Source organism: Sapajus apella, unplaced genomic scaffold (genome assembly GCF_009761245.1).
Source record: "Sapajus apella isolate SASKATOON/1434 unplaced genomic scaffold, GSC_monkey_1.0 scaffold7, whole genome shotgun sequence".
Classification (NCBI taxonomy): Eukaryota; Metazoa; Chordata; class Mammalia; order Primates; family Cebidae; genus Sapajus; species Sapajus apella.
The window spans coordinates 28,461,287-28,478,888 of record NW_022436947.1 but is presented as its reverse complement, the minus strand read 5'-3'; the positions used below and the strand labels follow the sequence as shown (position 1 = coordinate 28,478,888).

At 40.5% G+C, this 17,602-nt stretch overlaps 1 protein-coding gene across 2 annotated transcripts; it reads left to right on the top strand.

Annotated features, from left to right (window-relative positions):
* Positions 1-255: 255 nt before the first annotated feature.
* Positions 256-10,810, top strand: LSMEM1 (leucine rich single-pass membrane protein 1). Of its 2 annotated transcripts, none has more exons than XM_032275686.1 (4): positions 256-1,022; positions 4,838-4,969; positions 6,682-6,810; positions 9,573-10,810. In XM_032275686.1, exons 2-4 carry the CDS (start codon positions 4,843-4,845, stop codon positions 9,701-9,703), a joined length of 387 nt encoding a protein of 128 aa, XP_032131577.1. In that variant the 5' UTR covers positions 256-1,022; positions 4,838-4,842; the 3' UTR covers positions 9,704-10,810. The 2 variants fall into 2 exon arrangements, with proteins under 2 accessions (XP_032131577.1, XP_032131576.1); XM_032275685.1 differs by having other exon boundaries at positions 257-1,329.
* Positions 10,811-17,602: the final 6,792 nt, after the last annotated feature.

Sequence of the window (17,602 nt, the reverse complement as noted above, 5' to 3'; positions counted from 1 at the left end):
AAAAGTGACATTCGCCTTCCCCCAAAGCAGAATGAGGTCCATATGGGACATAGGTATAAAGAAAATTTGGGGCCGGGTGCAATGGCTCATGCCTGTAATCCCAGCACTTCGGGAGGCTAAGGTGGGTGGATCACTTAAGGTCAGGAGTTTGAGACTAGCCTGACCAACATGGTGAAACCCTGTCTCTACTAAAAATGCAAAAATTAGCCAGCCATGGTGGCACATGGCTGCAATGCCAGCGACTTGGGAGGCTGAGGCAGGAGAATTGGGAGGCAGAGGTCACACCACTGCCACACACTGTCACACCACTGTAATGCTGGGATCACACCACTGCGCTCCAGCCTGGATGACAGAGCAAGACTCCGTCTCAAAAAAAATTTTGTGGAGCCCATATTTTCTCACTGACATGAAAAATGTTTCAAAGATGGAATACTGTTCATCAAGCCATGGCAATGGAAGTGAGGATATTGGATTGCATAACTGTTTACAACCTCACTGTTAGTATCCTGCTTGGATAGTTGGTCTCATCACTGTAGCATCTTTTATGTACAGCAGAGGGCAGAAGCTCCTTGGCATGTATGTGAGGGAACCACATAAATGGCCGATTTTCCTGAGAAAGGAGGATGTACAAACACTCACAGAATAAAGCCTTTGTAAAGGAAAGGCAGCTGATGAGATGGAGTGCTTCCTTCATCCGCAGTGGGTCTGTAGTCACGAGCTCTCCCACTCGCAATCACTTTTTGTAGCTACTGGACACACTAGGCATCTGACCTGCCGTCTTCCTTGTTTGTCATGTCATAACCATATTCTGTCCTTGTTTATTGCAGTTCTCTGGTTAGTCTGGAGTGTTTGCAAGTTAGTCTTCATAGTGGCAGCTCCTGCCTGCTACAGGACATTTATATATGAGAGCATACCATGGCAGGAATGCTGGAAATATGGTGTCAGCTTACACAGTTGCTTCAGCCAAATAAGGGCAGTAACTTCAGTCCAATAAAAGCCTCATCACTTACCAACTAAATCAGGGCATGGTATTTTTTTCTTTTTAAAGCATAGTTTTAGTAATATATTTACTGAAAACCTTAGACATTATGAAAAAAGTCAGGATTTGGAATCTTACACTGCTTGGCTAAATTAACACTAAATATAGACCAACAGTTTCATGCTGGGGCTTATGGGCCTCATAGGAGCACCCGTATGCTGAAGAAAGGCAAAGAAAGAACTACAGAATTTGTAGAAAAGTTCTGTTGTAGTCACTTCTGAACAATTCGTTTTTTTTGTTTGTTTGTTTGTTTGTTTTCTGGTAACCTAGCAGTCAAAGCTCACATTTTTGTAAGTAATTTGCATGCTATTACTCTACTGAGACTGAATTATGATTGTTGAGTTGGGAAGTTTTTGTTGCATGAGCTCTGTGTTTTTCATTTTTGATAGAAATGATTTAGACTTGATTTTAAAAACTACTTCCTGAATGTGAAGAGGCATTGACTCGGAGATGAAATTAAAGAACAAATTACCATGACTCACTCCATAGAGCTGCTTATTAGCTTTGAATTAAGCCCTATTATAACAATTCCAATTTCGTGGCAAGCAATACTGGTGTGGGTTATTTCTATGGTTTGATACCAAGCACCCATGGGAAAAAAATAAAGCACAAGGCAATTTTTCATAGACTATTTATTTATCAGCATATTTATTTGTAAATAGTCAAAGAATTCTTAAATGACAAAAAGAACCAGCTGTTAGCAGTGATCTAAACCAGAGGAAAATGAAATTACTTACATGTTTCCACTCAAGGTATAAGAGTTCTGTTAAAGTGATGCTGCTTTAGCCAATCTTGGTGAATAAGCAAATTTTTACACTGGAGTTGAAAAGGAGGGTCAAGTTGGTGTGATGAAGAACTGCTGGTAACACTGGCTTCTCCAGCCTTGCTGGTTGTTCCTAGATGCCCTCATTTTGAGATGCCAAAGATAGCAACTCTGGGGTGTCAAACAGCTGTGGGGCCTGGTTTTAGGGCCATGTGATCTTGTATCCATTTACCAGCAGACTCATGAGTCATTTGCAAGTCATTTGTAGGCTCTTGGAGTCCTGGAACAGCAGCCAACTGTTTTCTCTGCTACTTCTTTGTTTTTCCATTGGCATGTTGCAGTTTATTTTAAAAAATTGGAGTAGCATCTAGTTACATTGTGACTTCGTTCTAAAGAAGACATTTTCTTTCAGAACATGTCATGGCTCACTAGGTTGTTGTCTTAGTTCTTTTGGAGTCACCTTTTGAGCAGATAGCAAGGCCAGTAATTTGGAGATGTTATTAGCTGTACTCTTAAAGTCAGTTTTTGTGGCTGTGATTTTCTAGCTAGGTCTCCATTTTGTAAACATTGATTAAACCTCAGCATGAAATTTAAGCAACAGTAGATACATTCCTGAAGGGGAAGCTAAGGCTCAAGGCTATTAAGTCAGAGATCCAAAACTGAACCATGCTTCAGTTACCACGCCTAAAATAGAAGCTGTGTGTGGGACAATGGTCCTGTGATGTGACACATAAAACTTTTATTCCTGGTTAAATATTCGTGTTTGGTAAAATATTAGTATAAACAGATGGTAAAATACAAAACACATCTAAACGAATTGTTCTAAAATCTGTGACTATGTATTAGTCAATATTTTGGGGCCTTGGTTTTAACTGCAAAAGGTTAAGATCTGACCGACCTCTAAGTCCCTTTTACTCTATTTGCTGCAGCTTTTTCATTTTTTTTAAATTGTCATATCAAGTCATTTCCTTAAGAATGCTGTATGCAGTATATTTGGAAATCAGTAATACCCACAAAGTGCTACAGTAGTATCTTATCTGAAAACTCAGGGAATTGTGTGTTCTTGTTAATTAAACGTTCAGGATAAGTGAAACACACTTTTTTAGTTTTAACTCTAAAAAATAATTTTAGTCATGAATTTTTGAGCTCTCTTTCTTAGCTAGGATCTGGTAGCACATTTTTCACAAGTACCAGTAGTTTTAGGTATTACTGGGAAATTGCTCTTTTTAAAAAAATATTTTAGAGTACAGTTTAAGTTGCTCAGTAAATGTCTGATACTTTTTTCCACCATATCTTATTTAGATGTATACCTTTTTTTTTTCTGAATTTGGTTTCTTCCAACTCTATATTTCTCTTCATTTTGTAGTTTAGTTTTAAAGGAAATTTTTGCAATAACAGGAAGTAAACAGTTTGCTGCCAAATATGCGCAGGCACGGTATTTGCTGCATTGACTTTACTAGAATCCAGATAGCCATCACATGAGAATTTTTATCCTCAGTCTTATTTCTGTTCATGTACTTATGATTAGCTGCCTCTAATTCTTTTGAAAATAGTAAGATTTAAATCCTGAATAAACATTTCAGGTGTTCCATCTTAACAGAAGTCACCAACTTCTAAACCTGGCACTGGGTGTTTGAAGAATTGGATTGGTCCCTACCCTAAGGAGTTTTCAGTCTATTGGGTAAATCAAAGGTGGAAGGAAATAAATGCAATAAAATACTATAGGTGTTCTGATAGAAGAATGTACAGAATCCAGCAAAGGCACCAAGGAAAGACAGGTTGGTTCTCTCTTCTTAGGGGAAGTGATGTTTGAGCTGAGTCTTGAGGGAGGATTAGGAAGGGGTATAGAAAAGGAAAGTGGCACAAAGCAAGACTCAGTGAATGCTGAGCCAAAGGCCCAATTCCAGCTCTGCTACCAGGCAGATGTGTGATCCTGAGCATCTACCTAGCCGAGTTTCCATTTCATCATTTGTGGAAAGAATGGGGCTAGACTAGAGCACATCCAGCACCCTTTCTAGATCCAGAAGTCCCCTACCATGATTAGACTCAATAACCATGAAAGGAAAAGCTTTTATAGTAATTAAAATTTGTCTTTCTAGAACCTTTTCAATTAAATGGCCACAAGTTCTCTGTTGCGCTAGAGATACATCTTTCTCTAACCTACCCCCTTTTTCTAACCCTTAATTTATGGGTTAGAAAACTTTTTAATCTCTTCAGTCTTTTCAGTGTTGCTTACAGTTGTGCTGTCATTAGAGAATATTTCCTTTAATATTTAATAAGCCTCAAGCTATTTATTACATAAATGACCGCAGTCTAAGGGAAATCCAGGTGGAAGAGATCTCAGAGGTCCTGAAGTCTAGCAGGATTCCTCTCTATAGCATCTAAGTTTGCTACGATTGTTGTCTTGGGGACTCACACTCAGTATCTAATGGCTAAAGGTAATGTGTGAAGTAAGGACTTATATGCCATAGGAAGGAGGCTATAAAAACTGTAATTTTCTATTAAAGCCTCCTGCAATTAGAGCGGTTCATGGCAATATTCTCTTCTTTCAGAATGTTTTATGGCCACTGGCTGACTAGCTTAATTTTGTCTATGTATTTATACTTAGTCTTCTTGCACAAAGGATTTGAGGCATCTCACCAGAATATGAACAATGTAATAAAAGAGAAAAATTAAAAAATCAGTTACAAAATAAAAACAGATCCAGAGAAGATAAAGGCAGAACTGAGAAATCTGAGGAGGAGAAAAGAGCGTTTGCATATAAGCAGGGTATACACAGATACATAATTCTTAAAATTGGGCCACACATTTGACTGTGAGCTTCCTGGCAAGCAAAGCAAAAAGAACAATTACAAAGTGGTCCACAAAAGGAAATATTTTCTCCTGGATAAACAAAGTTCTCTAGAACCTTAGTTGAAACTAGTATTTGTGGGTGGTTCTTCATAGGCCTGTCTGGCTTCCTGCTGGCTGTGATTCTTGTGAAGTTGAGTTTACAAGCCCAACCTTTTGTTTTTAACATCAGTGTTTTCTTCCAGGGACAATGACTCATTCTTCCCAGGACACTGGCTCTTGTGGCATTCAGGAAGATGGAAAGCTTTATGTGGTGGATTCCATAAATGACTTAAACAAACTAAACCTCTGTCCAGCCGGATCACAGCATCTGTTCCGTATGTGTGCTGGGGAAGGTGGGGCGGCCCTTCCTAGCTTCTAGGCTACCTAAAAATAGCCACTGCTGACTGGATGTGTGGGTGTGGTGGGGACTGAGCGGACATTAAGAAGAGGTTGGCACTGGAAATGTTATTTGTTGTTAGGCAATTTTTGCTTTTGTTTTCTGAATATTTGACAGGATTATGGGCTTTCTTGGCTCTTACAAAAGATTTGAACTCTTGTCTTCAAATATTCTGAGATCCTGTGCCGTTTCTGTCCCGGGAAAGGAGTGGAGCCTTGCAGAGCTGGACTCCTGGAGGCTCGTTCGTCCTTCTCCTAGTGGCCATGGCTAGGATATTGATGGGGACCACTTCCCACAGGAGTGTTGTTTTATAGCAGATTGCTGCGAGAATGCTCAACACATTCACCCAGTTTTTTAAAAAAACATTAAAATTCTGTTGGGCAAAAAAGTCAACTTCATTTTCTACTTACAAGTTACAAATCATGCAGTTAGGGGTTAGGAAAAGAGGGTGGGGGAAACAAAATAAAACCTGCTAAATACTAAATGTGTATTTTGCCTCCTAAGTATTATAAATGAGCTCTATCAGACCACTCTGAGCACCATCGTTTCTAGCTTAAACGGTTACATTCAAACACTGGCGTTAATTACCCACTCGCCATTTGTTTCACATGCACTCTAAACTGATTGTCGCAATTTTATATCTATCATTTGCTAAGTCCTAAGTTCCTTCTTTTTTTCTTCATTTTAATAAGTTCAAATTTTCATCTGTTTTTATTGCAGTCAGTCTCAACTACAGTAGAAGCTTGGGTGTCAGCCTATGCTGTTGCTTTGATTAGGAAGCAAAAGTGGCTGAAGGGTATGACATAGGACGTACTTACAAGGCATGATAAACCACCCATCTGTCTGTAATCAAGTGGCACCATGAGTGGGACCAATTCAATGCAGGATGCAAAAAGTAATCTAATGATCTCCACTACCCCAGGTTTCTGTGTTGCTTATTCAATTTAATCTGGGTGTTATTAGGCCACTAGACCTTACAAAATGGTGATTAAATGTGGACAATTCACGGTTTGAGTGAACCAAGCTGTTAATTAAACCCAGCTGCATTCTCAGTTCAACTGCACAACATTTAAAAGAACCTTGCTTCCAGAGCATTCCCACCCAGAAGACAGCTTTAAGAAACCAAAAGATGTCAGAGCCATTTCTATTTAAAGGGATGTAGGCTTAACTGATCATTCCTATAATAAAAGAAGTTACCAGGGAGATAGTCCAGAACTTTCAGTTGAATCTTCCACCCAACATAGGTGTCGCACAGCCAGCTCTGTTTTACTCTGGGGTTACTTTGGGAAAGGGTAAAACAACTTCTATCACTCTTACCCTTTAAATTCTATATTCTCTTCCCCCCACCCCCCAAAATCTGTGTCCTGCTACTTCAGTGTTAAGACAGTCTTCAAAGAACTTTCCAAACAGGCCTAAGGAGATAGGTTAACCCTGCTTATTCCTTGAATACCAATAGAGAAGAAGGTAAATAATTCACAAATTTCGCTCTTCCCAAAGACATTCCTAAAACAGAAGTCACTTTCTAGGCTTGTCAGAGGGAAAGTGGGTGTATGCATTACTCGTGGTCTAACAGTGGGGCACTGTTCAGTTCTGCTGACAAGCTGTGTGCTGAGGAGTTTTTGTCCTTGTTTTTTGTTTGTTTTGTATTAGCTCTAGAGGATAAAATCCCTGTCCTTGGCACAAACTCAGGAAATGGAAGCCGGAGTCTGTTTTTTGTGGGGCTGCTAATTGTGCTGATTGTCAGCCTGGCACTGGTTTTTTTCGTGATATTTCTAATAAGTAAGTACCACCACAGGTTTTTTTATTATTACTATTACTTGTATGCATTTATTCACAGCTGGTTGTTTAACTTTGCCCCTGGAAAGCTTGCACCCTCTCGTCAATGCTTTCTGGTGATCAGTGTTTACACTGAAAGAGGAAGAAGGAATGCCTCGTGTGAACCCCCTGGCTGAGGATAGGGTCCCTTGGGTACAAACTCACTGCAGAAGCCCACAGTGCCAGAAGTCCATGAATATGTATGTTAAATATTTCTATAGTACTTTAATTTCTCACTTGGAGCCTCTAGCTGCCCAATGGAAGGCAACTTATTCTAGTTGATTCTAGGTTTTCTTTATCCAGTGCCTAGATGTCTCCATTAAATTCAGATCTATAACACATAGCCACATTGAGGTTTCGAACTGAACTCACTCCCAGGTTTTCTCACTTGCCTATCATCCTTCACGTCAATTAGAAGCACTTGCGGGCTTGTGCAAGGCCCCAGAGACGGTGTTGGAGATGTAGAAAGGTGGCTTGCTTCCAATTTGATCCTGTCCAGGCAACCTGCTCCTACTACAACCTGCTCTGTCTGCTCCTGGTCTGGGCCATGCATGTTGTGACCTTGAGTGGCGACTCAGGCTTGCCCACCACAGCTTCTCAGTCAAGAGATCCTTCGAGCCTCCAGTGCTACCCTCCTCTCTGCCTTGGATGTGGGAAGGGTGCTGTCCACCTGTGGTGCTGTCCCCATTTCCCCCCCCCCCACCCCGTTCTGAGCACTGCCTCCTCCCACGGAGCCCACCAGTTTCCTCTCTCATCTGAAATTATTTGGATTCTCTTCCAGATGATTTAAGAGCAGGAGGGGCCTCAGGGAGGGTGTCATTTTTGACACCTTTTTGCCTGGGTGCACTGCCCTGTCATTTCTTTCACCCTTGAGTGCTTTGTAGCCTTTGGAAGGTCTCTAATTTAATTTCATTCAGGATTAGAGGAGTCAGAGGTGATGATGATAAGAGGAGACAGGTGGGCAGAGTGCATGACACTTTCACTGCTTCTAATCCTGTTTCTTCCCCCCAAGGACTCCTCCCTCCTTGCAGCTTGAAGAGGAGAAAAGGGTTGGGACTGGGAGGGAGGAGTGGGTTTAATTGCTTCTCTTGCTCCTGGCTGATGCCCTTCTGCATTTAGAAGCTAACATGTGAACTGTTTTTACAGTAGTTGCAAACTTGCACCTGATTATCAATTAGGTGAGGCTTGGCAACTGAACCTGAAAGAGCACATGGGCTAGTATTCTGAACCGTTACGTTATTCCAACATAAATTAATGCTTGGCATGTCATTCTGCCACACCTGCCTGGGGGTAATGACCGAGTTAAACTATTAGGAAACTTTAGGTATGTCTACAGACATGTAAACACCACCCCCCGACTAAATTCTCTTTTCTGTGAGATGATAAATAGCAAGATTGAGGGAAATAATACCAAATGCTAGATACAGAGTCGTTACTCTGTTCCAGACACTGTGCTAAGCCCTTGATGCCTCTTTGCTCACAATCTCATAACAACTCTGTAGTGTATAGTCCATTATTATTGTTGTTATTATTATTTAAGATGGAATCTCACTCTGTTGCCCAGGCTGGAGTGCAGTGGCCCAATCTCGGCTCACTGCAACCACCACCTCCCGGTGATTCTCCTGCCTCAGCCTCCCAAGTATCTGGGACTACAGGTGTGCACCACCATGCCCAACTAATTTTTGTATTTTTAGTAGAGACAGGGTTTCACCATGTTGGCTAGGCTGGTCTTGAACTTCTGACCTCAGGTGATCTGCCCGTTTTGGCCTCCCAAAGTGCTGGGATTATAGGCATGAGCCACTGTGCTCAGCCAAATCCATTATTATTTTGGTTTTACCAATGGTGAAACTGAGGCTTACAGAGCTCTATTAATGTGCCCAAGGTCATGTTGTTAATAAGTACCAAATTGGGGCTCAAGGACACTCTACTTGATGTCAAAGACTATGCACTTTATCAACATTATTATATTCCACTTGTATAAATAGGATTTGTTTTATATTTGCCTTGAGTGTTTTTTATTGAGGACAAAGTCATATTAAGTGAGAAACGGAAAGATGAGGTGAATAAAGAAGAGTGTTTTTTATTGGGCAATTACTTTGTGTTAGATACATCAAGTTTATTATCTTAAATCCTTCCTCTAGCCATCTTAGAAAATTTAACTCTGATAATCAGACCTCAAAAGTGTTCCATTCTGTATCTTATTGCCAAAAGTCCTGTGTATTTGAAAAATATTGTTCTTTCATTCTCATGCATGGTCTGAGGGGGAATATTACGCATTCATTTTGGACTGGTAATTCAGCACCAGCAGACTTATGTCAAAATAGGCTAGAACCCAAAGAATATAATTTCTCAAATGAGGAACAAAAACCTTTTTCTGAGAATGGGTCTCAAAATAAAGCAACATAGCAATCACATCTGGGAGAATAATCAAACATGCTGACAGTTTCTTTTGGTCACTCACAGCGAGGTCTTTCTTAGTCATAATTGGTGTGAAGTTGCCAAAGGTAGTCTAGGCTGGCACCAAGAGGTTGTAAAAACAATTCAATGGAAGGCAACTTCAGTGTTCACCAGTTTCTTTCCTGGGCTTCTGGGATGCATGGATATGGGAACAGGGTTTTTGCCAAGAGTATCACTCAGCATCAGCTGAGCACCAACATGGGGCTCTGATGAATTTCATTGGCACACAGTGGAAACCAATTTAACACAGTCTGTTTTCTATTTTGAAGTTCAAACTGGAAACAAGATGGATGATGTGTCCAGAAGACTAACAGCTGAAGGAAAAGACATAGATGATCTTAAGAGAATCAACAACATGATCATAAAGCGACTCAACCAGCTGGACTCTGAACAAAACTAGAGAAATGATTTTCTGAGAGCAGCTGCTAACACCTTGAGCTTCTTACTTTCCTAGGAGTGTACAGGGTTAGGAACTGAGAAAGTGCACTTCTTCAGGCAACAGATAATCTGGTCAGGGACCCCAGCTCTGGGGCCCTCTTTCTGCAGCAGGGTGGGAGAAACTCTAAAGCAAGTGGGTGTGGGAATAGCAACTAGAAAGGGGTGAACTTGTCTCAGCCCCATTTCATGGTAGGGCACTTCAACTTGAATTGGGTTTTTGGTGGGTGGCTAGTAGGGAGGAGAACCAACAGAAAGCAAGAGAACTTGACTATGTACGTACAACTTCTTACAGAAGGAGCTTTGCTACCAGAACAAATTCACTTTGTCAATGAGGTTCATGACACCTCATGCGCCTTTACAGATGCCTGGGAGAGCCTGAGAGAAGTTTTATATGTTGAAGGGAACCAGGTGATTACTCTTTTCAATAAAAGGGAGTCTGCTTAGGTGATTAGACTTTGACTATTTTCCCAGGGACAGCGATGGGTGGGCCTCAAAGCTAGTTGCTGTCTAGTGTTTGCTGGTGAAAACATGAGCAGTAGTTATGTGGGGTTGGGGTCAAAAGGGAAAGCCTAATTAATTTAATGTTTATTAAGCTCCTACTCTGTGCAAATCACTCTCCTCTAGAGGAGCTTACATAAGTGTGCATGATAAAGAAAGGAGATGGATAGTTGCATATAATTACATAAGCTTTGTTTACCTTGTTTCTCATGAAAAAACCCCTTTGGTACCCTGCAGATTGATTTGGAAGAAATCTGATAGATTTGTGGCCTTTGCTAAACTACACTAGGAAATTATGTAGTTAGAATATTTGGAACCTGTATTAATTTCAGGAATGAAAGTAAGGTACACAGCATATGAAATAAGATGCAGTGTGAAATAAATGAGTTTGAAAAGCATATGAGTCTTAGAAAATATTTTATTTAATATCAATATATTCTACCAGTCAATTGAAGAATGTATTGTGATTCTATCATTTTGGCTTGATCAAAAACATTTGGGTTTACTAGGATATTAAACATTCACTTTATAACACTAAATAGTTAATGAAATAATACATTTTGCTTATCCATTTTTGCACTCAAAAACTATTTGTACTGAACTCTTTTTTGACTTTTTTTTAATTGTTACATATCGTGCAGAACATTGTTAAAATCTGAAATTTGCAATTACTGGACAACCGTTTTTGACCTGTTGGTAGGGTATGGCAAAAATTATTTGTCATCATGATTTGTTGTAAGGTTGTTTCAGAAACTGATGATCTGATGTAACAACTCTTAAACCACCCGTTTTCTTTCCTTTCTGTTTGCTCTTATTGTACTTTCCTCTCTTTTCTATCTAAACAGTGGATACATTTCATCCTCAGAAATGTATGGTTTTTACAACATAAAATAGTGTCTGATAAGTCATTTGATTCATCTTTTTGGATCCAGTGTTTTTGATCTGTACTGTCCTGCCTGTATTGCACAGACAAAGGTATGGTGATGCCTCTGATCCTCACAGCCTGGGAAACTTCAGTCACCACAACTCCTGGTATTAGATATTGGATTCACAAATTAACATCTTCCATTGAACGTGTTTAAAAAGCATTGGCTGTCTACAGATAATCTGATGGTAGTCAAATACAGCGGTTAAGAACATGGGCTTGGGGACCAACATCCTGGTGTGAATTCTGGTGCCACCACATACTGTGAATTTGGAGAAATTAGCTTCTTTAATTTTTTGTTTTCAGTAAAATTGAATAATTAGAAAATCTATTTCCTAGTATTGCTATAAGGCTTAAAAACGTTATAAAGGACTTAAAAGGGTATCAAAAACCAAGTACTCAATAAATGTTAATTGTTATTATAATAATTATTATTGTTAAAAGTAGTAGGTGTGGCATAGTGGAAATACTCAGCTACACTTAAACCCCTATTGGTGGGGCTAAGGGCCAAACATTTTTTCTGTGGCACGGTTTAAGATGATAACCACTCTGATCTCTTCTGATCAAGGTTGAGGGGATGAGAGTCTTTTAGCAAAATAACTTGTTAAGTTACCGTGTAAGAGGAGATCAGTATAAGCAGGAGGGTTTGTTGTTTTCCAAGTGATCTAGTCTGAAGAACATAGGGATCCACATTCACCTACCTGCAATGGAGCCAGGAACCTGTCTGCCCTGGGCTAAGGGCTTGACCCACAGGGTGCACTGGGAGGAGGGAGTGGGACACTAAAGGTAAGGCCCAGGAGGAGCAAAAGGAATAGAAGGGACAGCTAAACCAAGACACGTATTGATAGGAAAAGAAAAGACAGTTTTGCACCATTCTTTGGACTTCGGTGGTGTTCACAAGAGTCTGAGAGAGAGATGATTGTTCTAGTAACAGCCTTTATCTGTGTGCCCTTCCTGATGTTGCCAGCCATTATGAGAGGATCACACATGTCTTCTGACTCCAGGTCCAACGCCATGTACTTAGTATTCTACCATGAGGACCCTGGAAGAACTTTCCTGTAGCCCCATAAATTGTTCTGTCTTGGTGACTACCTATAGGCGGGCCTGGCCCAGTCTTGCATACCACACACTGCTGTGATACCTGGAGGCTGTTGGGGCTTGGGGCTACCTGGAACTAGGAGGGCCTGGCTTCTAGTAAGGCCACTGAGCTGCAACTTAAGGGCACAGGGTACTTATCACTCAGGAATAGACCAGGGTCATCTGGCCAGGACTCTGTCAATGAGCACCAATCTCCAAACCAAGAGCAAAGCAACAAGAAGATATGAAAATAACACAAAACAACTGTTTTGTTCTTGGTAACAATAGCCTGGGGAAAATGAAGAATCTCGGTGTGCATGCCATTTGGACTAACTGAGGTATCTTGGAATATATTTTGCAAACCATCATGTTATAACCAATTTTTATTGCTTAGAAAGAAAACTTTAATGGAAACAAGTTCTCCTTGAGTCAGGGCATGAAAATAATTTTATTTCAGCTTAACATAATGACCCTATTTATATTCAGGAGAGAAGGATAAGCAAAAGAGATCGATCATCAGAAAAGACTGGTAATCTATCGCCTCTGTGAATGAGTTTGCCCCCAAGAAGCTGTGAAAAGGAGAGAGAGCCTTAGAACTGTGAACCATTGTTCCACAGAGCCAGGAAGTATATATTTTTTAAGGAAAAATAAAAATGTTCTTAATAGAATCTGTGCTGCCACTTATTTGGTGAAGATGAAGACTTCTCAATACATGTTTGCTTACATAGGGAAAACAGTACTGAAATATAATTCTACTTTTTATGAGGATGAAAATGATTTTTTAAAAAGCAGTGAGAAAAAGGCAGAACAAAATTCCATTTAATAAATAGGTACTAGGCATATACACTATGCTCAGCAGTGGGACCATGCTGTGCTGGACGCTACGAAGGGTCTCAGAGGCGCCAAAGCCATGGTCCCTTCAAAGAGGCTTCTGATCTGGTCGTGCAAATAAGCCATGTACAGGCAATCAGTAATGATCTGTAATCATGAATCAGAAATAGCGATTCCTCAGTGTGCCCATCCTAGGATCACCTAAGAGGCTGGAAAAACCCTGATTCTTGGACTGTGGCCTCGGCTATTCTGACTTAGCAGGCGTGGGGTGGGACTTAGGAATTCCTGTTATGAAATGCTGCTGTGATGATTCTGGTGCTCAGTTTGGGTGGCTGGACAAATAATGGATTTGGAGCAAACTTGGATTCTGATTCTGGTTCTATGCACGAGTAACAGTGTGGCTTTGATCATGTTGCTTAATTCCCCTGACTTTCAGCATTTTCTTCTGTATCATGGGAGGGTGTTGCTGCTGGTGAGAATAGGGGAGCTGAGAAAAAGCCCTTCAGCCTCTGTGTTGTTTATAAGTCACTAAAAAATTAAATGAACTTAAATTGTATATTAAAGAGTGAGGCCATTCTGTAGATATTATTTTGAATGTTTAGGCATCACTAGTAATCTTTTGTCCAAGAACCCCCAAATGTGTTCAGAAGAACATTCCTGTGTCACTTCTTCCCTCACCCATTTTTATTTTCTCTTTATTTCCATCCCATTCCTGTACCTCTGGTCGCACATATCTTGACCTCCTCAACTGCATGGAGCTTAGGATCCAGTTTATGGAGCTGTTGAGGGCTGTTTTGATAGCAGGTGTGAGCAAGCACCTGGGAACCCTGAAGGGCGAAAAACCTGAGGAGAGCCCAGACAAGGGGCTGGCTCCACGTACTGCCTCAAGAGAGCCCGAGAAGATCTTGTTGAGAAAAGTGGTGCTGCTTGGGGCTTTGCCTAAGGGAGTGGCTACACATTAGACTCACCCCCACCTGATCCTACCCACATCAATTACATCAGGATCCACCAAGTCCTGTCATTTTGAGTGGGAGCTTTCTGTCTTGAGTCATCTTCTGAAGACATTTTCTTGACTTGTGATAGGAGAAGATGGACATTCCTTTCTGGGGATGGTCAGATGTTCCTTATTTGATCTAACTGTATTCATGACTTAGAAACAACTCTACTCTTCAGATTTAGTAGGATAAAAATGTAATCAACCATTATTAAAATATTCAATAGTCAGTTGAAATCAATGACAGTCATGCACCATGAACTGAGACAGGTGATTGATTTATTCCTCAGGAGCTGAGGAGCAAAACCAAGTGTTAAAGTGAGCAGAGACAGGCTGTTATGTAGCATAGTGCAACTCCTAAAATGGCAAAGAATAAAATGTGTTTTAAGTTTAGCTGAGTTTTCTGCCTTTGCAAAAGAGTCAATTTGGAGAAAACTTGTGTCATCCTTGAATTTCCCTCACCACTTAAGGAAAATCAAAAAATGTCACATAGTTGGTCAGAAAGAAATTCAAGGAAGCATCTACTACTGTTTAATTTATTCTTTTACTCTTTTTTTCCCCTTCAAGATTGGTATTGCCAATAACATAGCTGGGGATTCTTCTGAAGACATTTTCTTTTTGACCAGCAATGTGGGGAGTAGGATGTGAAGGCGGATAAGAACAGAGAAAGCAGCCATGGCATGAAATATAGAGCCCACCTGCAAGGTGGCAGTGTTTGAAGTTTTCTCAGATGGAGGCAGGCATGAGATATTTCATGTCTTCCCAAATAGATAAAGAACGAATGATCTGTGAGAAATACAGACCTGAATTTAGAAAGTCATGATCTTAATTCTTCTTCATTTCTTGGCCTCATCTGTTCCCTTTTAAATTTTGAAACTTGATTCATTTTTCTTGCATGGCTCCCCAAAGAAATGAGTTGTAACAAGCGTATTCCATTAGGAACATTCTTTCTGAATGCAGAGTGCCGCTGCCACAGAGCATTTATTGTTTAATGAACAAATGGGGCACACCAAACAATTGAAAACCAGTTAATAATTCAATTATGGCTTCTCCAATGCTAAAAATGTCTAATTTGTCATTCCCGAAAATGATTTTCAACATTGCCAGAATCAGACTAAATTAGAATTCTTCTCTGTGTCCCCTTCCAAAACCTAGAAAATTTCTTTAATATTAATAAGTCAGGGTCAACTCCTGAATTACTGTAAACCTATGTAGAGGCTCAAAAACAGTTTTTTTATAGACTTGGAAAACCACTGATGAAAAAGACATGAGGCAGCCTTTTACATTGAATCTGGAACCTTTTAAAGAAAACCTTTGGTAGAGATGTTAGAAAACCCAGGTTCTTTCCATATTACTTGGTAGAAGTCACAAAAGAAATCTTTTATAATTGTTTTCCCACCAACTTGATGCAATTCACTCTTCTTTTGAGCCTAGAACTTCGTTTGACCTTCTTAAGTTTTGCCTTGTGATTGTGTATTTGTGTTGTACCCTTTGTTTGACTCTTGTCTGGGCATCCCCAGCGTATTAGTATATCGCTCAATAATGTGAATTTGTTTACTTGAATCAAGCTAGAGTTTCCAGGCGGCCTGCATTGCCTCTGATTTGCAATTCGAGCACAGTGGTGTTCACTCATAGGAGAGGAGGGACACCTGGTGGCAGTTGGGTACTTCAAGCAAAGAAGCTCATTTTGAAAGAAAGAAGGCAAATGAGAAGATAGAGTATGTGTGGGATACTGAAGGGAGGGCAAATGGTGGCATCAGACAAAGGACAACTAGGAGCTGCAACTGGAGAAACATGGCCCCAAGCAGGCTAAGAAGGCCTCAGAGACGGTGGTGAAGACTGGACTTTGGAGTTGAAGGACCTGCCTTTGAATCTGGCTCTGTTGCTCACAAGTTGCGTGACCTTGGCCAAGTTATTTACCTTTCCTGGGCCTTGGTCAGCTCATCAATAAAATGGGAATAATATTTATCTTACAGAGTTCCTGTGAAGATTGAACAAAATGATGCCTAGCACTTGGTAAGCTCTGGATTTATGAGAGTGGGTAATCTTTTTATTTGCAGAAAGAAGGGGGAGGGCAGGGTCTGAGGCCCAGGAGAGATATTCTGCTGGCTCTAGTGAGGGGCTGATGATTCTTTTGGATTTGAGGAATTTCCTCAGAAGGGAGCTCTCCCATCCCACTTTTAGGAAGGTCTGCATAAGGTAACCTTATTTTCAGGCCTCTTCTGGGAAGAATCTTCCCATAACGCAATAGGAATTTATTAAGCTCCAGACGCTTTCATCATGTAGACTTGCATCCCTCATGGACCTTATCTCTAAGTGGGGAGGCAAGGTTACCACACAATGGCAAAGTAAGAAAGAATACATGGCTAAGTGCCCAAATTTATGGCCCTGAAAATAAGAGCTGGAATGATTCAGGGGAGGGCGGACATCTCCTTTAGCAGACAATAAGCTGACTGCTATCCCAGGAAAGCACTCAGCTCCATGCAAACTAGGATAGTTGGTCACCCTACCTTCAGAGAGAATAACAGAGCCGTCAGAGAGTTTCTCTGGACATCTCTACAGACCTGCTTACAACCTAATCCTCATCCTCATCCTTACAAACATTTAGCTTTTCCTCAAGACTCAGATTGAGGTAAACTGCTTGTTTTAAGAAATGACCTTTGTCCTTAATTCAATCTCCTATTCCTAACCTGGGACCATGTTCTATCTAGTCAGTTTGTTCCTTTCCAACTTCTGAAACATTTCTCAAATCCATCCCTTCCTCCCTATCCCTGCCATCTGTGCTCTACTTAAGCCCATAATTGCGCTTTGTCCAAATGATCACAACAGCCTTCCCACTGGTCTCACAGACATTGGGTTTGTCCCTTTCAAGTCCTCATTCCACAAGGCCATTAGAATAATCTTCTTAAAAATGTAAATCTATACCCTTCCTAGTAAAAAATCTTTAATAGTTCTCAAATCCTGCTTTGTAGGTTCTTTAGAGAATGCTATTTCCACGATGCCTTTGTTCATAGTGTCGCTTCTGTTCGGGCTATTTTTTCTAATCCCTTCATTTCAACATTTCTCCTGTGGGTATTCAGTCTTCTCAAACAGATCCTCTAAAATATTTCTGGTTTTGCTTCCTGAAGGAGTCCTACCCTAATATTTTCAGGCACCAAATGGACTTTGGAGTCAGGTGAACTGGATTAGAATCTTGGTTCTGCTTCTTAACAGCTGTGTGGCCTGGGAAGGAAACTTAACTTCTCTCTTAGTTCTTTCCTCTCTGAAAATGAGGGTGATAACATTGACCCTATAGTGTTGAAAGGAGATCACATGTTTGTGAAACACTTAGCATAACTCCTGGTTCATAGTCAGCCTTCCACTGGGCTGTAACCACCATGAAGGTAGAGACCATGTCTCTGTTTTTCATCCTTGAATCCTTAGTGTCTAGCAGTGCCTGGCAGACAGAAGCCTTTTTGAATAAGTGAGTAAAAAAAAGATTTTAGGAATGTGCATATATATATATATGTCCTACAATTTCCTCCTTATTAAAATTG